This window comes from Lissotriton helveticus, chromosome 4_1 (genome assembly GCF_964261635.1).
Source record: "Lissotriton helveticus chromosome 4_1, aLisHel1.1, whole genome shotgun sequence".
NCBI lineage: Eukaryota > Metazoa > Chordata > Amphibia > Caudata > Salamandridae > Lissotriton > Lissotriton helveticus.
The window spans coordinates 2,046,703,375-2,046,727,696 of NC_136063.1; the positions used below are offsets into that span (position 1 = coordinate 2,046,703,375).

The window sequence follows — 24,322 nt, forward strand, 5'->3', positions numbered from 1 at the left end:
GCCCACCACCAGGCTAGTACCACCCCTAAGGTGGGTTACCTGAAGTGGACACAACTTTTCAGAGTTGCCCATCTTGATTATGGTAAACTTAGAGATTCTGGGACAGTGTTATGCCCACTTCCCACTTGAAGTGATCATATATGGGGCATTGTGACCCCAGAGGGGAGTAGCCCATTGGCTATGACTCCTCACTTCCCTTAATACCCCTGAATTAAGTATTTGGGGTGGAGGGGCTGATATCAGATCTTCAGATTTCATTGGACACAAAAGAAGGAATGGAAGCAGAAGACTGCTGACTAGAGAACCAAGGAGCATTACTGACTTGGCGCCAACCCCGCCCGCCTGTCTGCTTTGCTCGACCTTCGTGTAGCAACGGATTCGTCCTCCTACTGTGCAGACCTCAGGAAACCCAGAGGGCTGCTGCTGCTTCACGAATTGCCAAAGGAACTCCCTTGGAGTAGAGGAGCCACTCTCTTGCAGCCACAGGCACTAAAAAAGCAAGACCCCGTACACAGACCTGCAGTCTAAGGAGTCTGACGCAGTAGCTGCCCAGGAAGAGATAGCAGTGCTCCTATAGTTCAGATCAGTCCAAGTGTGGGGATGCGAGGACCGATCGTAGCTGCAGAGTACCAATCCCTGGGGTGCTGAACCCCTTACGGCAGCCAAGGCTTGTTGTGCCCAGACTGGACACAGACACCAAGGAAGACCGACTTGCACATCAGGGGACTTCAGGGACAGCGAGACACACTTTGTGAGTGGCCCAGCTGTCTTGTTTGCCCATCCCGCAGAAAAAGACAAAAAAGTGAGTCTGTGACTGCTGCCACCCGACATCCCAAAGCATCTATGCATGCCCAGTGCTCCAGAGCCAGAGTCCAAGGCAGGTGATGGTGACAACAGGGTCCAGAGACACACAAGAGCCAATACCAAACTTCGATTTGCCCAGACTGGACTTCCAGTGGCCACCTGTAGCCTCTTTCTGCAGGCACCCTCCATCCGCGAGGAACTCCTGCACAGAAATCCGACCCCAAAAGACACAACTGCATTAGAGCCCCACAGGCTGAGGAGAAGTGGACCAAAGGTGCGTGCCAGAGGATCTCAAGGGTCAAGCCCTCTGTGGGTTCCCCTCCGGACTGGCTCGCCCAGTCCCTGCTTACAGTTTCTTTGTAAGTGGACCGTTCTCCCATTGAAGTGAACAGGACACCAGATGCCTTGACACCTCTGCACCCGGACGCCCATAGGATAACATTGCCAAAAACTGTCAAAATTCCTAACTCGAAAAGTACTTACCCGATTCCGATGATCTTGGTATCTAAATATATATAAAAGTATGTGTTATTTTTATAAATTGGTTTTGAATTTCTTTGAGTGTGTGTCTCACTTACTGCCTTCGCATGTGTAATAAATGCTTATCACTACCCTCTGATATGGCCAACTGCTCGCCCACACTACCACAAAAGAGAGCATTTGGGGTGTCATTTGTGCCTCTGTAATTCCTTTGGGGTTTGTCTAGACTCTTTGCACTATATTCCTCTTGTTGAAGCCAGCGTCCAACAAATACCTTAAGCAATTAGAAAGTTACCTTCAGTTTCAAAATGTTTTATGAAGGGGACTCTGTCTTACAAAAGCCAGAAGTAATTTGCTGAGCAAAAAGTAGCCCTCTTTATCCACAATAACCTTCACCCCAGGCACTCAGAAGACTTGCATGTCATGGACACCTTGGGGTGAAGAAAAGGGAACAGCACAAACTATTTGTCAAAAACACAAACCGGTTCATTCTCAAACCGAAGAGAAAACAGCACCATGGCCTTCAAGAATCCCTCTCTTAGTCATAACATAAGGCTAGATAAAACTGGGTGGGATGTATGTGAAAGCATAAGGTTAAGTGAGACAGTCTTTAGTGTCTGTAGTGGTGGAGGCAAGAGCTGAAATGCTGATCTATGTATTTCAAACATCCATACACTATCGGGAAGGATTTCTTTCGTTAATATTATATTCTTTGGGTGCCCTTTTCAGTGCATGCTCGGACATAGTCCTAAAGCAAATTCCTGGGAAATGAAGAGATAACCAAAGTTGAGGATCTAGGTTGCCTAACTCTGTGCATATTGGTTTGGGAGTCAGTAGGAAGTGGATGATGGCAAAGCACAAACCCATCATAAGAAATGTTCTTGTGTCATGGGTGGTATATCCTGACAATACCATTACGATATTAAAAGGAAGGCTAGAGGATTAGGCCAAGAGCCTTTGGTCATTAAATAAAAGATCTTCCATATCAGTAGTAGTATTAGTCAGAAAGGAAAAGATCAGCCCGGGGTACTTGTGCACATCAAACACAGCCCCTTAAACCGGTATCTCACCAATTGCACTGCTTCAGTACTATCTCTGGTCATGCTGATACCAGCATGGAACTGCTGGGCGATTACTCAAGAAAATCTGTCATTAGCATATTTGGCAGCTTGAAAGAAAAGAATATGCACTGGCCTACAGAAAGGAACAGGCCACTTCTACATTGAGGTTGTCAAGCAAACTGTATTATTTCAATTCCTTTTTTAAGTAATGGCAGCTGCTGAACAGGAACAGGCCATGCAAAAGAAGCCAAACAAATAGACTGATATATGGGACAGAAGGATTGTTGCCTACTGTATTACCCCTTTTCAATGGAGAAGCAGGGATTCTCTCAAATCTGCCTAGCCAATTTCAAAATGTCTGGATGACTAGGTATAGAGGAAGTTTGCATGCACATGCTAGGGATAACAGTGACTGTTGAATATGCTACTTACCAGTATGCATCTGTTCTTGGCATGTAGGGCTGCTAACATTCATATCTGATGCATAGATCGCCGCCTAGTGTTGGGTCCGGATGATTGCACATTGTTGTCCTGGAAGAGTCTTCGAAGTATCACGAGATAGGTGGCTCCTCCCCTGGACTACAGTGCGCATGGGCATCGACTCCATCCCCAGATTGTTTTTAGCCATTGTGGCAGAGATGGAGTGAAACAGTGTAAAGGATGTCCATGCTAATGATGAATATAGAGAGAGTATCTGCAGCCGCTACGGGCACCGGGGAGGAGGGCGGGCGATATGAATGTTAGCAGCCCTACATGCCAAGAACAGATGTATACTGGTAAGTAGCATATTCAGTTCGAGGCATGTGGGCTGCTAAATTCATATCTGATGCATAGAATACATAGCAGTCCCTCCATTAACGGCGGTTGCCCGTGCCAGCTGCAGAAGCTTGAAAAAGTGTCTTGAGAACAGCCTGTCCTACAGCTGCTTGCTGTTTTGAATGCACATCCACACAGTAATGTTTGGTAAATGTGTGTGGTGTAGACCATGTGGCTGCTCTACAAATGTCCTCTAAGGGAATGTTCCCCAGGAAAGCCATGGAGGCCCCCAATTTGCGTGTGGAGTGCGCCCTTGGGGGTATTGTTAAAGTGCGTTTAGCCTTTTGATAACAGATTTGAATGCACTTAACAATCCATCTGGCTATTCCTGCTTTGGAAATGGGGTTGCCTTTGTGCTGTGCTGAGAAGGCAACAAAAAGTTGTTGTGTCTTTCTAAAGTGTTGTGTTCTGTCAATGTAGTACATTAGCGCCCTCCTAACGTCTAATGTATTGTGGAAAAGTAAATTTTGCCATGTTCTGTGTCCCTACGTGTCCACCATCTTATGTTATGTGTGCATGATTAAATATGCATATGTATCCCCCATGTTTGATTAAAGACGCAATTACAGTTGTGTCCATCACTAGTATGCCAGTTTCCAGTTCTCGTGAAAGCTACGAGTATCAGGCCTATGTAAAGTTACGTTGCCACGTTTCTCAGTGTGCACGTTATTTCATTATAAAGTCCCCGTTTCTAGGCCTCAAAAGGGCCCGGACACCAGATTCAGCTCCTGTCTTCTGAGTCCTCGCTGAGGAGCGATACAGCCCCCACCTGTATCCTCGACCCTTCACTTACTTCCTGCCTCACAGTGCCCGGCTCAGCCTGGCTCTGCCTCTGAGTCTGCCAAGAGTATGTTATGATTCTAGTTATCAGTCCAGCCCTCCTTCTCTGCATTCCTAAGCTACTGAATCGCATCGATAGTTTCCGTCATTGTCTAGCCTTTACGTCTCCATGTAAGAGAAATACTGCATTTAATGGTCATTTAATATTCTTCATCACGCACTACATGTAGAATAATGCATGCTCCAGTCTTAGAGTCCGTTAGCCTCTCCCCTCCTGACTCTTAGTTTATATCAACATGTTCTCTAAACATCAGATACTAGATACTGTTTAGGTACATGTCGCCCTGACTCTCCAGACTTCAGTCTCTGCTCCTAGCACAGAGTTCATAGCCCCCAGCTTCTCCTAGTAACACGTCATTGTCAGTTTGCGCGCACCATTAGGTTAGAGGTCCCGGCTCCTTAGGTAGCCCCCTCCATGTTTCCGCCCCATTTATGACATATTCTGTTACGTTTACATCACATGTCTATGTATACGCCCCTGTTACACCCATTTTCACCCTTATCTTTCGCGACTGCTATTGACCACACCCACTGCTCCGCCTACTGTAATTCATTGTAATGTAACTGTTTTAGTATATATATTTGTGCAATGTTATTAAATGTTACGCCGATTCTGATCCTGCCCCCGGCAGCGCTGCCATCCTGTTCCCGTGCAGGTTGTCCTGTTCCTGTCCTTTATGCTGTATTAAACCTGCAAACTCCTACTACCTCGAATCTTGACTCTTCTTTATTGAGCTATCTGTTATTGCTATGTCCAGTAAAACCTAGATCCGGTATTATTTATTTATATACCACATAATGGCGCCCGAACAGGGACTTGCCCTTTCCCCACGCGCCGGTGAAGCCACGCCGGCCCCCTGACCCTCTGCAGCCGTGACGGAACCATACCGTGCACGTGCAGATATTTCTGCTTCAAGTATCCCTCAGGCCCACGGAGGAGACGGAGGTGGCGGTCCAGCATCCAGACGAGGCGGTGGAGGAACGCGGCGAGTCCCGACCAGAGCCCAAGCCGAGAGTCCAAGGTCCGAGGTATCCGGAGGCCCACCCGTAACAGAAGTTCGAAGTTCGTCCGTCCGGCGTCGAAGCAGTCCAGTCCAGTCCGAGGCCTTCCGTTCTTGCTGCCCGGTGAGTACCATTGCTGGGGTAGTATCTAGACAGGGTCAATCTAATTGACTCTGGTCCGTGGGTTGGTGGTACACAGACCCAAAACGAAGTGTCCACTTCGGTGGATGCGGGTCCTGACGTGTCTCTTTATGAGACCGGTAAGTTTCGTACTGTTTCAGCAGTGCATCTAGTTTCTGTTCTAGTCAGTTCTGTTCTCGAGAAAATTCATGTATTCTGTTTTCAGTATTCCAGGTAGTATTCTGTTCGAACTGTTATTTTAAATGTTATTCATGTATTTTAATGTCGTGGTATGAATGTGAAGTAATTATCGTGTTCATTGTGTATTGTATTGTGTCTAGATTATAGTTCAGTCATGCCCTTATTCTCGAAATTACGTCAGTTAAAAACTAGAAAAGGTCTGCTAGAAGCAGCAGTTTCTGTCCCGCCTAGGGACAGTCCAGGTCATTTTATGTATCAGAAGCATGGCATAAGTGCCATATTATATCTAGATTTATGGGTGGAGTATACCAGAGAGTTAGAGGAAAAGTATAGATGGCCCGTATCAGGTACGTAGGATGCCGAGTGCATCATGAGAGTAGAAGAAGCATTATGGAAAAAGAAAGCCAGACAGTCACAGAAAGATGCCATCGAGTTATGGCGCAAAGAATCTCATAAAAGAACCGAAAAAGAAATCAGAAAGTCAGAACTAAGTAGAGAATCCTTGGAACGAGCCCAGGAGAGGGAACTAATCGAGATAGGTGAACGAGTTAAAACAGAACAGTCAGACAGACAGAGGCATGCCCTCATCAAGGGTATGTATCCTCTTCTTGCCGAGGGCTTGCCAAAAGCAACCCCGGAGGCATCCAGTAATTTTCCGCCACCACTAGTTCCGACTAAGCTACGTCACAAACCGACCGCAGCTGATATTTTCATCTCGTCCTATTTGGACGACACAGTCCCAGAATATGCAAATCCTGTCCTGCCAGTCCCTGTAAATCAGGCAATTCCTGCTCCCCCAGACACCGGGGCACCTCTTGCAGTACCTGCTACGGTACCCCCGGTCCAGCCTACATTACAATTTCCCGCCACGCTAGTACGAAGAGTATCAGTCGACGATTCCAGTTTAGGGGCTGCAGGAGGAGGTCCTCCTGGTACCCCGCCACCGCACCAACGTAGAACGTTGGCCGAGTTACATGAATGTGCGTTACAGCGTACGCCCAAATTTAAGTCCGTTGCAGAAATCCGACGAGCTCTCACTGAATGCCGCTATGATCCAGTTGCAGGTGATGTTAGTACAGTAATATATTCCATCCGTGTAAGACGGGTGACCGGGTATTTAGACACCCTACCAGATATGAAAGGAGATCTAGACAGAATATATCGTTTCATCCGTACAGGGGATGATCCAGAAAGTATTGGCGAAGCCATGTCTCAAAGGAAAGCTGAGATCCAGCTCATGATATTAAAGTTTCTGATTAATTGTCTAATAAGAGAACAAGATTCCCCGACTAAAGATCAGGCCGAAATGAAAATCCTGACAAGGTGGAGTGATAATATAGCCGAGGGTAAACACAAGACTATCAGTAGTATAGAGAGTATGTACAAGAAAATTCGTAAGGAAATACTAAAGTTACACGAACAACGTAAAGCAGCACAAGTAAGCGAGAAAGAAAATGACTCTACTGAAGAGGTAGAGGACGAGAATCCCACTAGAATAGCGTATGTAGGAAAATCTAGATTTCCAGATCGCCATTTGCGCCTAGAACACAAGTCAGTTTTACATCATCCAGCACCAGAACAAGGTTCTCTGGAACAAGTATTTCAAGCTACCGATCACATTCTGAAATCACGAATCGGTTACAGTGAGTTAAGTACTATGCATGAACAAGAACTAGCCCGATCAGCAGTCCGATGGATTACTGATTCTACCACTTTTCCAGATGAAATAGTGGCACAAATGTTTCTGAAATTGCCCCCAGCCGAGCAGCGACTGGTGGGTATGTATATGATCCAGCACCTCATTACATTGTATGAGGGTCAACATTCTGATCCAGGTCCGTTACACGATGCCCTGAACGAGTTACTCCAGTATAGATGGAAAGGTTTAGGTACCGATTTAATTAGTGTCATTCTAGAACAGCGCCACAAATATAGTATGTTTTTGAACCCGCATTTTGTTCATGTCTCACCTCCAGAAAGTAAACCGTTTTACATAGACAGACAGAATCCGTTACGAGAAGTACACCCAGTTAGGACAACAGATGGTGAAATGCAACGAGTGTTTGTTTACACTCCGATTACAAAGATGGAACTCTTAGAGATGAAAAAGTTAATTCCCTGTCATGATAAAGATCCAGCAGGGTTCCACCGAGAATTAAAAGACATGCTCCGTATGGGAGAATACACGTATCCAGATATAATTAAAATGTTAAAAGTCCTGTTGCCCGCAGGGGTATATGAAAAACTCAAGGAAAAAGAATGGGAGGTGGGAGAGAAAAAGATCGATTGGGCAGTTCTCGAAGCTGAAGATAGGATACGAGTACCAGGTACCGGTCTAGGAGAGAAATGTAAAGAATTACCAGAACTGTTAATACAAGTTTTGCCAAGATTATTAGCCACTAAAAAGGAAGACTGGGATGCAATCTCAGCCTGTAAACAGAAACAAGACGAAGACACTAGTGATTTTTATTCTAGATTCGAGAAATGTTTTAGTATAAACAGTGGCCTCAAGACAAGTAGCGAGTCATACCCTCATCTTTTTGTTACTAAATTAGTCGAGAATTCAAGTCCACAAGTTAAGAATCGAGTTTTGAAGGTCGAAAGTACCTGGCAAGCTAATACCCCGTCCCAGATGTTACAGATGCTTCAATACCACCAGAATAGAATCAGAGAAGAACAAGATCACGAAAGGAAACGTATGAAAGACACGAAAATGAAAGTACTAGTTGCACAATCTATTCCTCAAGACAGTCAGAAGAGGGGTCCGAATCAAGCCAGTCATCCTGCAGCTCCCGTTAAAGGGACCTGCAATTATTGTAAACAGCCAGGTCATTTTATAAACGAGTGTGCAGTTCTGAAACACAATATAGCTACTGGTAAGACTAAAGAAAGACCACGTCCGCCTAGACAAGAACAAGTTTCACAGACTTCTCAGCCACAGAATGCACAACAGACAGTTCCAGCACCGCAGCCTATTGCTGCAACACAGCATGTTACACAGCAGATGTACCAGTATGCACAGTCCGAGTATCCAGAGTATCAGCCATATTCATGAAACAGCCTAGAGAGGGAGGTAGGCTTGCCTCTCATCGAGATACCTGTAGATCAAGAGGGTCCCTATGTTCATAGTCAAGTATTAGGGAAAGACAGAAAGTTTTTGATTGATACAGGGGCAAGTAGGACCACCATCAGTCACGCCGAAGTTCCAGGGGCTCCGCTCTCAGGCTCAAGAAATGTTTCCCTTGGATTTTCAGGAAAGCCTATTGTAAATGAGATATCTCAGCCAGTTACTCTAGAAGTAGGTCCATTGTCCCGCACTACTGATCTGTTACTTACGAAGTCATGTCCAGAAAATCTGTTAGGCATTAAGACACTGAAAGAATTAGGTGCAGTCATATGCTGCTCCCCCGAGGGAATACGATTGTTCCTACGTGACTTCAAGGGTCACTATGTATTACGAGATTTTGATCCAAGATTGTCCAATGTTCCGCAGCATTTATGGGCACAAGGTCCTACTGATGTTGGTTATATGCAAATCACACCCCATCGTGTGACTCTCAAGCCAGGTGTAGTGTTACCACGAATCAATCAGTACAGATTGCCACCTGAGGCTGTAGCAGCCTTATCCAAAATTATTGACGAGCTCATCTCTCAAGGAGTAGTTGTAGAAACTGACTCCAATGTATGTAATTCTCCGATCATTCCAGTCATGAAACGTACTGATCCAAATGCACCCCCAGTATATCGATTAGTGATTGATCTCCGAGAGCTTAATAAATGTATTATTCCCCAGTACCCAGTTGTCCCAGATATCTCTTCCCTATTGACAGCCATTGATTCTGAAGCCTCATTTTTTACAGTCATAGACCTCAAGAACGCGTTTTTCAGTGTCCCCATTCATCCAGACAGCCAATTTCTTTTCGGATTTTGTTTAAATGGAAGGAGCTATATGTTCACACGAGCTCCTCAAGGTTTCACAGAAAGTCCAAGTATTTACAGTCAAGCACTTAAGAGACAACTAGACAATATTCACATGCCAATTGACACTGCCCTGCTCCAGTATGTCGATGATCTACTGATCACAGCCCGTTCTGAACGTGCTTGCGAGCGAGCATCCCTTACAGTCTTGTATTTCCTTGCCGAGATGGGGCACAAGGTGTCCCCTTCTAAGCTTCAATTCTGTGTCCAGCAAGTGATCTATTTAGGCCACTTACTGTCCAAGAGGGGTAGGCAGTTGACACCCGACCGTATCCAGTTAATAGCGAGTCTTCCACAGCCCAAGACCCAGAAGGAGGTACGTGCTTTTATTGGCCTCACTTCTTACTGCAGACAATGGATTCCTCAGTATGCATTTCTAGCTAAACCACTGATACAGTTAACGACACAGGAGGCAGCCGTATCGACTGTCCTCCCTTGGACATCTGAACATACATTTAGTTTTAATGAGTTAAAGAAAGCTCTATGCCAAGCTCCAGTTCTAGCTACACCGAACTACAGTAAGCCTTTTACACTTTTTGTCACTGAACGCGAAGGTACAGCATTATCTGTTCTCACACAAGATCAAGCAGGACAATACAAGCCCTGTGCTTATTTTTCGAGCACATTAGATCCTGTAGCCCAGGCTCTGCCTGCGTGCCTCAAGTCAGTTGCAGCCACAGCACTAGCTATCAGACAAAGTGATTCCATAGTATTAGGACATTCCTTGACAGTACAAGTCCCACACTCCGTGGAAGTTCTTTTAAAACCGAACACAGACTCAGCACTTGACAATTGCACGTTTAACAGGTTATGAATTGACACTGTTCCAGCCACACATAGAAATCAGACGCTGCAACGTTCTAAATCCTGCAACACTGTTACCGTCAGTTAATTCAAATCCTGCCACACACGACTGTGTGGAAGTAGTTAACGCTACGACAAAGCCAAGACAAGATCTGACAGATATTCCATTACCAGATCCCGACCTGACACTTTATGTGGATGGTTCATGTATGAGAACAAGTACAGGAGAACTAGTAGCCGCGTATGCAGTGACTACTGACACTGAAGTTATTGAAACACATCGTATTGACACCCTGTCTGCTCAAGCAGCAGAGCTAGTTGCTCTGACACAAGCCTGCATACACGCCAAGAACCTGAAAGTTAATGTTTACACAGATTCACGTTACGCATTTGGAGTCGTACACGACTTCGGAGTGCTCTGGCAGGAGAGAGGTTTCATGACTTCTCATGGAACCAAGATTCAGCATGGTCTCCTTATTCAAGCTCTGTTAGATGCCATACACTTACCGACATCTATTGCTATCATGAAATGCAAAGCACATACGAAAGTTACTGACACTATTTCTCAAGGTAATGATCTAGCAGATCGCACAGCCAAGCTTACAGCACAGACGCCAGACATTCCAGTTAATAAGACACCGACATACACTCCAGATCTGACTACCTGTATGACAGTTAAGGACCCCACTCAAGATGTCATAGATATCCAGTTACATGCTACTCCCGAGGAAATCAAGAAATGGTCCGAACAAGGAGGGGTCCAGACAGATCAGGGATGGGTAACGAAGGGTAAAGCCACATGGTTTCTCCCCGACTCTATGGTTCAAGTCATTATCAATACCGCACATAGTCCAGCACATTTAGGAGAAAAAGCTATGTTAGACAGTATCCAGAACATTTGGTTCAACAAGCATTTACGAGCTGCAGCCAAGCAGAAAGTCCGTACTTGTATGATATGTTGTCAGTTTAATCCAGGTAAAAGTGTTCCGGTGGAACAAGGTGGATTCCAGCCCCCTGACCACCCTTTTGAAGTCCTCCAGATGGATTATATTCAGATGGAGCGATGTCGAGGTTTCAAGTATGTCCTTGTAGTGGTATGCGCTTTGTCCAGGTGGACAGAGGCATATCCAGTCCTAGATTACACAGCCGCGACCACTGCCAAGCAGTTGGTTCGTGAATTCTTCCCCCGCTACGGACTCCCTAGAGTCGTATATTCTGACAACGGCCAGCCATTCTCATCCGAGTTGATGAAACATGTTTCCCTGTTGTTAGGGTACCAGTGGAAGTTCCATTGTGTACGCCATCCAGAAGCAGCCGGTCTCGTAGAGAGACATAATCAGACCCTGAAAATCCGAATCGCAAAAGTATGTAAAGAGAAAGGTGTAGACTGGCTAGTAGCTCTGCCAGTTGCCTTGTTTTATATGCGCATGGTCGCACATTCCAGATCAGGTCTGTCCCCTTATGAGGTCGTATTCGGCCGCCCCCCTAACATGTGGGGTACACCTAGACCTCGAAGTATTACCGATGTTTCAAGTAATATGCTGACAGATTACCTAGCTTCCTTGATGTCTGCCCTCAACTCTTGTCGTTCACAGGTTGCTGCCGCATTTCCAGACAATACCGAGGTGGCACCGCATGAAATCGTTCCCGGATGCATGGTTTTGGTCAGGAACTTTGATCGTTCAAGTCCGCTGGAGCCTCGCTGGAAGGAACCCCGACAGGTCCTCCTGGCCACCCGTACTGCCGTCAAGCTGGAAGGCAGGAAGGGCTGGGTCCATTTGTCACATGTGAAAAGATTTTTTGGATTGAAACCTGTTTCAAAGAACATTTCCGAGGATCTTAAAGACTGCCAAAGTACTATTCTTAAGGACTGTCCCGCAAAAGACATTGCTACGAACCCTTCCCTGTTAGAGAAAACTCCGCAGCAGGAGTATAAGCTTAAACTAAGGTCTAGTAAAATAAGTCAGCCAGTTTGATTGTCTAAGTCCTCCCCTAGGTGAAACGGTTAGACCGGTTTCTGACATGTATATAATAGACCCCCACAGAGAGAGAGTTAGTGAGAACTCTAGAAGTTGCACTATTATTTTATGTTTTCTGCTATATTTCAGCATTATGATCTCCTGCACCAGTTATGCATTTTATTTGTGTTTTTCAGTTTCTCATGTAAATAAGTCTGCTAATGTTACAGTAGAGCACACGTTTAGTGATCTGCCTCCTCATGAACTTTCTTATCGTCTTGCTATGCGTAATAACTCTTTTATCCGCATGTTACATTATTCACACCAGACCAACAATGTCACAAATTGTTGGGTGTGTGGTCGACTCCCCCCTTTCCAGACACCGAAGGGAGTTCTGCCACTCTTTCCTTATCCATTTTCACATAATGGTTCGTGTGGAGCATGGTCCACGTTAACGTCATCCTCAACAGATATGTCTTTTCTGAACAGTACATGTTTCCCAGACAAGCAAGGTCTTCCCCACAGAACAGGGTTAGATCTAGAGAATGAAGTTTATAATCTAGGTAATTATTCTTCGAATTTTATGGTCCTGAATGTTCAGTCTGATTCTACTCCAGACTTACCTGCTATGTCAGTACTACCAGTCAAAGGTGAATTATGTGTCCGAAATAATGGCTCCGTACATGTAGGCCATAGTGATTGTACTATTATTGTCAAGTATAGTGACAGTAGGAAATCTATTTTCAAAGCTTCACGTCATTCTTATTTTGTTTGTGGTCAGACCGCATATGTTCGTCTGCCCCTCGATTGGGAGGGAACATGTTACATTGCCTTCCTACTGCCACCAGTTTTCCTAGCCCCACCTGACTATCATAGGAATTCCCTCCTAGTACATACTAGACACAAGAGAAATCTCCCGATTGTCGATTATACTGAAACTGCTCTAGAACAATACATAGATATCAATAAAGGTGTCTTCCCCTACTTAGGTACTGTTGTAAATAGTAAACTGATACGTAGATTAACCAGAACACTTGAAGCAGTAGTGATTGAGACTACTTCTGCTCTAGGTAACTTAACCGAAGAACAATCCTTTATGAGAATTGTCGTGCTCCAGAATCGTCTCGTCCTTGACGTCATACTGGCCGATAGGGGCGGGGCCTGTAGAGTCATCGGATCTAGTTGCTGCATTTTCATTCCTAATAACGCGCCGTCTGTTTATTCAGCTATTACCAGACTCCATAAAATTGCCCATATGTTACACCAAGATCCAGGCACCTGGACATGGTCCGGTTGGTTCTGGAATATAATTTCCGCCTGGGGATGGAAAGTATTGTCATTTCTGGGTATTGCAGTAGCGATCATATTCAGTTGCTGCCTCTGTTTACAATGTGGCCCTGCGATTTACGGCATTTGTGCTACATCATGTGTTCCTAGTCCCAAGTCCCGTCCTAAATCCAGTTCCAAGAAAATTCGAGACGAGCAAATGATACTGTATGAAATGATAGATGGTATCATGAATATTGATGTTTCCTGATGGAAACGTAGTGACAAGGAGGGAATGTGGAAAAGTAAATTTTGCCATGTTCTGTGTCCCTACGTGTCCACCATCTTATGTTATGTGTGCATGATTAAATATGCATATGTATCCCCCATGTTTGATTAAAGACGCAATTACAGTTGTGTCCATCACTAGTATGCCAGTTTCCAGTTCTCGTGAAAGCTACGAGTATCAGGCCTATGTAAAGTTACGTTGCCACGTTTCTCAGTGTGCACGTTATTTCATTATAAAGTCCCCGTTTCTAGGCCTCAAAAGGGCCCGGACACCAGATTCAGCTCCTGTCTTCTGAGTCCTCGCTGAGGAGCGATACAGCCCCCACCTGTATCCTCGACCCTTCACTTACTTCCTGCCTCACAGTGCCCGGCTCAGCCTGGCTCTGCCTCTGAGTCTGCCAAGAGTATGTTATGATTCTAGTTATCAGTCCAGCCCTCCTTCTCTGCATTCCTAAGCTACTGAATCGCATCAATAGTTTCCGTCATTGTCTAGCCTTTACGTCTCCATGTAAGAGAAATACTGCATTTAATGGTCATTTAATATTCTTCATCACGCACTACATGTAGAATAATGCATGCTCCAGTCTTAGAGTCCGTTAGCCTCTCCCCTCCTGACTCTTAGTTTATATCAACATGTTCTCTAAACATCAGATACTAGATACTGTTTAGGTACATGTCGCCCTGACTCTCCAGACTTCAGTCTCTGCTCCTAGCACAGAGTTCATAGCCCCCAGCTTCTCCTAGTAACACGTCATTGTCAGTTTGCGCGCACCATTAGGTTAGAGGTCCCGGCTCCTTAGGTAGCCCCCTCCATGTTTCCGCCCCATTTATGACATATTCTGTTACGTTTACATCACATGTCTATGTATACGCCCCTGTTACACCCATTTTCACCCTTATCTTTCGCGACTGCTATTGACCACACCCACTGCTCCGCCTACTGTAATTCATTGTAATGTAACTGTTTTAGTATATATATTTGTGCAATGTTATTAAATGTTACGCCGATTCTGATCCTGCCCCCGGCAGCGCTGCCATCCTGTTCCCGTGCAGGTTGTCCTGTTCCTGTCCTTTATGCTGTATTAAACCTGCAAACTCCTACTACCTCGAATCTTGACTCTTATTTATTGAGCTATCTGTTATTGCTATGTCCAGTAAAACCTAGATCCGGTATTATTTATTTATATACCACAGTATGAAGCATTCTTTCTGCTACTGTTTGTGGGTTTTGGAAGAATGCAGTCAGGTCAATAGTTTGGTTGAGATGAAACTGTGACACCACTTTAGGAAGGAGCACTACACTGTTGGAATGTATTTGTATGAAGGGCTCTTGGAATGTGAGCGCTTGCAGCTCACTAACACGTCTGAGCGAAGTAATAGCAATGAGAAAAGCCACCTTCCATGTGAGAAACTGAATCTCGCAGGAGTGCAGCGGCTCAAAAGGTGGGCCCATCAGCCTAGTGAGGACCACATTGAGGTTCCACACTGGAGCTGGCGGTGTTCTTGGAGGAATGACCCGCTTCAGTCCTTCTAGGAAGGCCTTAATGGCAGGCACTCTGAAAACAGAGAGGTGTTGCCTATTTTGGAGATAAGCCGCTATGGCGGATAAATGTATCCGAATGGAAGCGTACGCTAGATTGCATTTGTAAAGATGTAACAAATAGCAGATGATGTTAGGAATGGATGCATCTAGCGGGGTGATCTTGTTGTCTGCACAGTACATGACAAACCGCTTCCATTTAGCTGCATAGCAAGCTCGGGTAGTGGGCTTACGTGCCTCCCGGATGATGTCCATGCATTCCGGAGGCAGGTTGAGGTAGCCAAATTCTAAGACTTCAGGAGCCAGATCGCCAGATTGAGCTGTTGCGGATCTGGGTGCTGAATGTCGCCATGGTTCTGCGTCAAGAGCCGGGATGTGAGATGCAGCCTTTGATGCGGTACCATGGAAAGTTCTAGAAACGTGGTGTACCATGGTTGGCGTGCCCATGTTGGAGCAACCAGGATGAGAGTCATCGAGTGTTGCTTTAGCTTTCTTGCCACCAGCGGAATGAGAGGCGCTGGGGGAAAAGCGTACGCAAATTTGCCTGACCAGTTCATCCATATCGCATTCCCTTGCGATTCTGGGTGAGGGAACCTGGCGGCAAAGCTTTGGCATTTTGCGTTTTCCCTTGTGGCAAACAGGTCTATCTCTGGATGACCCCATTGCTGGAAGTACGGGTGGAGTACTGATGGATGTAACTCCCACTCGTGCATTTGATGGCTGTACCTGCTGAGCAGATCCGCCATCTGATTGTCCTTGCCCGGGAGGTGTTCTGCCATGAGGAAGATGTTCCTCTGAATGGCCCACTTCCACATGCTCTGAGCCAGATGAGACAGCTGTGGAGAGTGAGTACCTCCCTGCTTCTGGATGTAGTACATGGCTGTCATGTTGTCCGTCCGGATCAACACGACTTTGTTGCACAGATGTACTTTGAAGGACTTGAGCGCCATGAAGATTGCCATCAATTCTAGGTAGTTGATGTGCAACTTCTGCTGCTGGGTGGACCACAGTCCCTGCACAGTGTAGTGGAGCACATGGGCTCCCCACCCTTGGAGAGATGCGTCCGTTGTTAGGATTATCTGTGGCACTGGCTCTTGGAACGGTCGGCCCTTGCAAAGGTTGTGTGGATTCCACCAATGCAGAGAGTTGTATGCCCGACCGGTCACCAACACTAGGTCTGTTAGCTGTCCCTGAGCCTGTGTCCACTGATTTGCCAAGCATTCTTGGAGCGGGCGCATGTGCAGCCTCGCGTGCGGGACTATGAAGATGCAGGAGGCCATCATGCCTATCAACTGCATGAACACTCTCGCTGGGAGGGAGTGTTGTGGTCTGAATTTTTGGCACAGCGACTGAATGCTGTCGATTCTGACTGGGTTTGGCTGAGCCATAGCAGTCAGGGTGTTTATTGTCGCGCCCAGATACTGCCGCACATGGGCTGGTTGAAGGTGCGACTTCGGGTAGTTTAGCGAGAACCCCAGGCTGTGAAGGAGCTGAATAGTGTGGGACATGTCCGCGGCGCACTGTTGTTCCAACTTTGCTTGAACAAGCCAGTCGTCTAGGTACGGGTAGACATGTATGCTCTGTCTCCTGAGGTGCGCCGCCACGGTCGCCAGACACTTTGTAAACACTCTGGGGGCAGTAGTTACCCCGAAGGGCAGGACTTTGAACTGATAGTGCCTGTTGAGAATGGTAAACCTGAGGTATTTTCTGTGGGATGGGTGGAGTGGTATGTGGAAATAAGCATCCTTGAGGTCCAAGGTTGCTAGGAAGTCCCCTTGATTGAGCAGGGGAAGGATTTGTTGCAGTGTCAGCATGTGGAAGTGTTCTGACAGTATGTACATGTTGAGGGGGCGTAGATCCAGAATAGGTCTGAGGGATCCGTCCTTCTTTGGGATGAGGAAGTACAGGGAATAGACCCCCGTGCCTTCCTCCTCCACTGGCACGAGCTCGATAGCGCCTTTTTGCAGCATCACCAGTACTTCCTGCTGCAATAAGTGCAAGTGCTCTGCCGATATAGGACGGTGTCTTGGGGGAATGTTGGGGGGAGTGGATATCAACTCCAAACAGTAACCGTACTGGATAAGTTTTCTCACCCACCTGTCCGTGGTGATGGACGTCCAGACTGGCAGGAACTGCTGGAGTCTCCCCCCGAACGGAGTGGTATGGTCGGGGGGCAGTGACAGAGAGTCACTGTTTGTTGGCGGCAGAGGAGCGGGAGTTGTTGTTTCCTCTGCCTCTGCCCTTGGCACTGTTGCCTCTGTAACCCCCTCTACCCTGCTTGGGGTACGAGGATTGCGCACCACCCCTCGCATATTGTGTTTGTTGGCCCAATTGTCCTTTGGTAACACCACGTGCTCCTGAGCGACGAAAAGTGTTTCCCCTGAATTGTTGAGACTGAAGTGCCCCCATGGACTTAGCAGTCTCGTTGTCCTTTTTAATCTTTTCAAGGGTGGTGTCTACATCTGGACCAAACAGGGTGTCAGGATTGACGGGCTGGTTGAGGATTGTAGTTTGGATGTCAGGCTTAAACCCAGATATACGAAGCCAAGCTTGTCGCCTCAACATGACGCTAGTGTTAATCCCCCTAGCCGCTGTATCTGCCACATCAAGTGCACACTTTATTGCAGCGTTGGAGATAAGCTTTCCCTCTTGTATGAGTGTTTCGGCTGCTTCTTTAAATTCATCAGGTAGGTGTTGAAGGAGCTGTTCTAGGGTGTCGTAATGCGCCCTATCGTATCGTGCCAATAGTGCCTGCGTGTTTGCGATACGCCATACATTGGCAGCCTGCGCTGCCACCCTCTTGCCCGATGCCTCAAGCACTTTCGACTCCTTGTCTGGGGGAGGAGCTTCACCCGTTGTTTGGGAGTTTGCCCTCTTGCGGGCATTTGCGACCACCAACGAGTCCAGGGGCAACTGTCCTCGAATATATGCAGGATCTCCAGGTGCTGGCCTGTATTTTTTCTCGATACGTGGGTTCACCACCCTTGCCCTGGTAGGTTCCTTAAAGATCTCTGGGGCATGTTTAAGGACACCTTTAAGCATAGGAAGTATTTTAACTGTTCTCTCCGAGACGGAGAAAGTGTCAAATAAAAAGTCTTCTTCTACCGGGTCAGCATGCATGTCCACATTATGATTTGCTGCTGCCCGTTCGAGTAAAGCATTAAATGCAGCAGAATCCTCTGTTGGAGATGTACGTGCCCCAAACCCTTGTGGATCATGTACCACCTGATGCCCACTTTGGTCCCCAGCGTCGCCATATGAGTCCTGCTGAACATCAGGGTCATTGTCCACTGGGAAATTGTATTGGTCCTGCTGTTCATCATCATCCCCTCCTGATTGGTTGGGGGAAGGCGATGGACTCCTTCTCGGTGGAGGCAGAATAGGCTCAACAAGTAAAGGAGTGTCTTGTGCCGGCCTCTTCTTCTTCAGTGGAATAACATACGATTCCAGTGGTTGGGAAGTGATTTTCCTTTTATAAAGGGTCAATTTCCCTGTGTGGGCATCGATACAATGCGCAGATTGCTCTTCAGAGGCAAGATATGGATCAGAGAGGCCTTTTGGTGTTGATGGATCCGACGTTTTTGGCACCGACGTGGTTGCGAAGGCCTTTGGGGCCACCTTTGGTGGCAGAGTGTAAAGAAGCTTGCTTGAGGACTTGTGAGGTGTGTCCACCGATTTCGGAGCCGATGGTGTTGAAGCCGTGGACGATAATGCCTTTTCCTTTATACGTTTAAGGGAGTCAGTAACCTGCTTCGTAAAGGAGGCAGAGGGTTTTGGAACCGACGGCCGATCTTCGGAGTCGTCGGGGTTGTGTGGTGTCGACGGTATCGGCGTCGACGAATCTTCGGCCGCAATGCTTCGGGGCTCTGTTGAAGGCTTTGGCGCCGATGCTGCAGATCCCGCATCCTTGTGCCGATGCGTCGAGCTAGCGGCCTTTGGGTCGTGGCTTTTAGTAGACTTTGGGTCGGCCGTGCGTTTACCGGACGGCGCCGTAGCAGCGCCCGAAGGCGTCTCAAGAGGTTTAGGTGTCCGCGCCGGAGCAACCGAGGTCGACGGCTGGTGGACGGCCTTCTTGGAGGAGGGTTCTTTGTGCACCTTCTGCGGCGCTGTCGACTCAACAGCCTTCTTCGACTTTTGTGGGCCGGAGGGCGACGGAGTCGATGAAGGAGCAGGCTTTGTTATTTTTTGTAGGACGTCGGCCATTTAAGGTTTTGTCGAGTCCGTAGGTTTCGGTTTCGTTTTCGACTGTACGTCGGCCATCTTGTGTCCCGTAGGATCCGAAGGTTTCGGTTTCGGTACGGGCAATTGCGGCTCCGCTTGAGTGTCCGTGGCCGGGCCAGAAGGCGGGGCCGGGGAGAGCGGTGCATGGTCGTGGGTAAGGCCGAGTGGCGATCCCGTGACCTGAGCCTCAATAACGTAGACCTCGGGGCATAGCTCTTCCTCTGAGCTATCTTCCACGGCCCCATAAACTTCTTCGTCGTCCCCTACCTCCTCGAAGTATTCAAGGTCTGGGGCCTGTCCTCCGATGTATTCCTCTGGATCGGCCAGGACCTCCGTCGACGGTGGCGAAATCTGGAGATGATGGCTATCGCCTTCCTCGTCGGGGTCGCCGAAGATGTTGTCGGGTGCCGGGGTCGCTCGCTGGGCCTCAAGGCGCACCGCGCGCCGAAGCTTGAGCGTCTTCTTGGACCTGAACTTGGAGCAGGCCATGCAGTTTTCTTCGTTGTGGTCCGGCGAAAGGCACTTATTACAGACCGGATGCACATCGATGTGTGGATATTTGGATCCACAGACGGGGCAGAACTTGAACGGGCTCCGCTCCATGTTAAGTTCGTCGGGTCTTGCTGCGACGAGAAGGCCTCGATGTCCGAGGAGTTAGTCGACTCCGGAGATATCCGGCTTAGAGAGCCGGACGACGTTCGAGACCGTACGCAAACAATACCGACGCAGGTAACGAAGGCCTTTTGGCCTTAAGATGAAAGTTTATCGGTTCCGACACGGAGACGTCGAAACCACATCCGAACCCAATGGCGGAAAAAAACAATCTGGGGATAGAGTCGATGCCCATGCGCACTGTAGTCCAGGGGAGGAGCCACCTATCTCGTGATACTTCGAAGACTCTTCCAGGACAACAATGTGCAATCATCCGGACTCAACACTAGGCGGCGATCTATGCATCAGATATGAATTTAGCAGCCCACATGCCTCGAACATATGCTTTCTGCTTCGGGGAGTACACAGACTTTTTGAGTCTGAGATAGACCAGAATAATCCACCTGCAATGGTAACATGTACTCTGTGTATTAGGTTTCCCATTTAAGCACTCTTTAGCTCTATTTTGGGGCCAAGGAGATGGAGAGGAAGTAAAGCATGTATAGAAGGGGTTGAGACCCACAGGGAGAACAGGTAGCAGTGGGTACGCACCCCATGAGACAATGGCTGAAGCAATATCCCTGGACCAACTGCAGTGTGCTAAGCCTTCCCGGCACCGTACACAGCTCCCAATGTTAGACCGCAGATGAATATCAGCACGGAGCCCCATGTTGGGCCTTGACAGAACCTCACTAGTGACAACAATAGAGTAGACAGCAAGGCAGCTGTTGATTGTCCAAGCCTTGGAGAAGATATGTCCACAAAGAACTGATAACAAAAATTAGATCCTGTGAAAAACATATCTACTTACTTACTTTGGGCAGAGTACTTAGAAGCAAAGGAAGTTGCCACTGATTCGGAAACAAAAATATTAAAAATACAATCTATAGTGAAAGCAAAAGGTTACGACTTAAATTACTTGGATTAAATGATAAATGCTACTTACTCCAAAGGCTTATCCTCTTGAGACTGGTGTATGATTGGTGCTTCCGGTCCAACAACATCTTCTACTTCCGTATTAATTCCTGCAGCAAAATAAAAATACTTTACCAATCATATCTTGAACATTCGAAATCCACTTTTTTGCAACATTTAACTGCGGTGTGGGATCACAAGCTGAGTGATTAGATAGTAGTGGATACCCTCCTGGTGTCTAAATTTCCTATGGGCCTACAAAAACTTCTAAATTGTTTTGAGACTTTTTGTCATGAGAGGGGTTTGGTCATCAACACCATTTGAACGAGTGAGTTCCTTTGATTACCTGGGAATCAAGCTGTCCGAGGGAATGGTATGGAAGAAACACCTAGAGAGGGCGTCTTTGACATTTTCCCAGTTAACTGGGGCCTTGCGACGGGAGCACTGCCTTTCCTACACCAGGCCTGTAGACCCGTACTTAAGTTGTATAGCTGCAAGGTAGTGAGTAGTGTGCCATATGGGGCAGGACTTGGGGCACTACAAATGTCAACATCCTCTCAACAATAAAACATTTTTTCCTTAGGAGCCTGGTATCACTTCCACAGAGCTCTCCCCTCCTTCCCTTGAAACTTGATATGGGTATCGTGTCTATCAATGACCAGGCGAGCTTGCATCTATTGCTCTTCTGGCATAGATTGGTTACAACCCACAAACTGATGTCCTATGCTGCTGCTTATACAGAAGTTTCAGCCTTGGACATAAGTAAAAAAAATCGGGTGGTTTAAATACATAAACGCCATCCGGGCAGACATAGGTGTGCCTAAGGAGCTAGAAGGTCATCCGCCCATATACTCCAGGGACACACTAAAATCTCAGTTTTGGGCGTGGGTAGAACAGACAAATTTCTTGAAAATATGCCATGGCTCCTTAACAGATGTGTTCACGGATATTAAATCTGGCCGCCGGCTAGAAAGTTATCTTGATTTCATAAAAGTGCAGGCAGGCAGAAAATTGTACACTCAGTTTAGATACTGTTGCCTACCTATTAATGCTTTTACTAATACTTGGCTGACAAATACATCACAGCATAAGGGCTGTCCCTCTTGTCTACGCCCTAATGAAACAACAGGCCATGTATTCTTTGCCTGTGCTGCCTATGCCAGACCTAGAAGGAATTGGCTAACTCCGGTATGTCGACAACTCGGGACACATGGCCATAAAGATGCCCTACGCATTTTAAAGTCAGATGTGAGACCACTTTATGCTTGTGCAGCAGCAAAATTTCTGGGTCAATTTTGGGCGATAAGAAGGAGGGCTATATCTACTCACCCGTCCAGTGCAAATTAAATATATTGAGATCTAAACAATCGGGCGTGTGTTTTGAACTAGCACTTTGGATTTGTAAATAATTGGTTTTTAAACTACTATTTTAAACGTATTCTTCTACCGGTAGTTTGGGGCACGGGTTTTAAAATGGAAGTTGTTGTGTAATTGGGTTGTATATTTGTAAAATTGATGTAAAAACCAAAGTTACATTGGCACTGGCACTTCAGCTTTGTTTTTGCTAGGACAAAGCACTCAAATACTGAAATGTATCTAGCTTGCATCTTTTATGTATTCGTATTTTTGTTCTAAGTTAATTTTGGATGTACATCCGTTTTAAAATTCCAAGAGTCTGTATAGGGAGTATTTTATAGTACCTTTTCATCCTGCTTATTGTCATATAAGATTAATGTGCTTACTGCTTTTATGGTACTGTAAAACCGAAATAAAGACTTTTGATGATTAGATCAAAGAAGAGCTGGAGCTTAGCTCACACTCATCCCTCACAGATGGTCAAACAGAGCTTAAATAGCAACAATTAATTATTAAGTTTTTGTCTGCAACATATCACCTGGTGAAACTATGGATTAAGATAGGCACTAATTTACTTTAAAAAAACATTTTGCTATTACTTGAAGGACATAAGGCCATGAAAGAAATAACAAAACTGTTCTTCTGACTGGGAGCCGTACAAAAAGATAACCCACCTGCAATCCACCATTATCAGAGTTTGGTAATCAAATGCGTATAGGAAAAAGCTGCACTCTAGGATCCTGTACATTAGGGTCAGACACTCACAATGATGGTTCATGTTTTCCCATTTATTGGCAATATTTGATCAACAGGAAGCATTTTTTGAAAGGTTCTAGAATAGAAAAACTAATTCAATATTCAGCTCAAAACACACTAAACAAGTGAATCACAGGACAGAAACCCAAGGGAGGAAGCATGACCTTCCAAAGAAAAACCAGCATAGAAGCTTCTTTTTATCAAACCAATAAAAGAAACTGTATTGATAGCTTGGGAAAAGTATTGGGGCAATATAACTAAGGAAGCAAAACATTTTCTCTTCCTCAAACATATGCCAGAACTGGCCCTTTTTGAACATCCTAATTCTTTCTAGATTGATAAAAATGCATAATTTAACAAGGCATCTCTACAATGGGGAGACAAATCCCTACAAAAAAGCACCACATGATTCCTATACTTTTTAAAAACATTAATTCAAGATAATTTAACAATGACCTGCATTGTGCTTGACAGCTACAAAGAAGGGATTCCTCTATGCAAGAACACTCATGCAACTGTGTTATTAAGTTCTGATGGAGCAGTCATCTTAAGTGAGGGTAATTCTCTACCCAACTATTAGGACAGTTTGAACATGCGTTCAATCTCCTGGCTTGCAGCTGGTGCTCATGCCAGGTGTTTGCTGCTACTGGGGTGGTCAAAGCACTAGTGGGTTCAGAACAATTCATCCACAGAGAAGTACATGACAATTTCATATTCATTCACTGCACATAAGCACTGTATTGACGCACTACCAACTGCTAGGCAATCATATGCAGACACTTTTTTAGCTATAACATTAGCTTTGTCAGACAGCCAAAATTGTCTGCAGCAGACTTAAAAAGTACATCCCCTTTGTCTTCGAGGAGACATCACAACAAGTAGAGTAGGGAGAACATTGCTATACTCGTATTATTAAGTGCAGGATATCAGTTAGGTTTATAACTGAACAGAAAATCAAATAGAACTACAGTACTGAAGTAATAAGGAAGTACTTTGATGTAGCAAGCAGGTATGCCTGGAAGGATACAGCGTGCTCTCAAATATTTACATAGCGGTTGGGACAGTCGCAGTATGCTATGTTGCCTACCATCATCCATTTCAAGACCATTCTGAAGGCGTATTTTAGATATTACTAAAGCAGACAAATCAAGAAAGTGAATGCGTCATCCTTAATAGGGTTCTGTGCATCGTTTGAGTAAACCTTCATAGTGGCACCCAATGACTGGTTGTTGCTACTTCAAAGTGGTCCATTTGAAGACATTCAC

At 46.1% G+C, this 24,322-nt stretch overlaps 1 protein-coding gene across 1 annotated transcript in view; it reads right to left on the bottom strand.

The window, feature by feature from the left end:
• The window catches only part of NKAP (NFKB activating protein), a 203,620-nt gene that overhangs the window by 50,954 nt on the left and 128,344 nt on the right, over positions 1-24,322 (bottom strand). Inside the window, exon 7 of the mRNA XM_078688728.1 lies at positions 20,977-21,055. Within this exon, the coding sequence (XP_078544854.1) occupies positions 20,977-21,055 (79 nt within the window). The remainder of the gene's footprint in view (positions 1-20,976; positions 21,056-24,322) is intronic.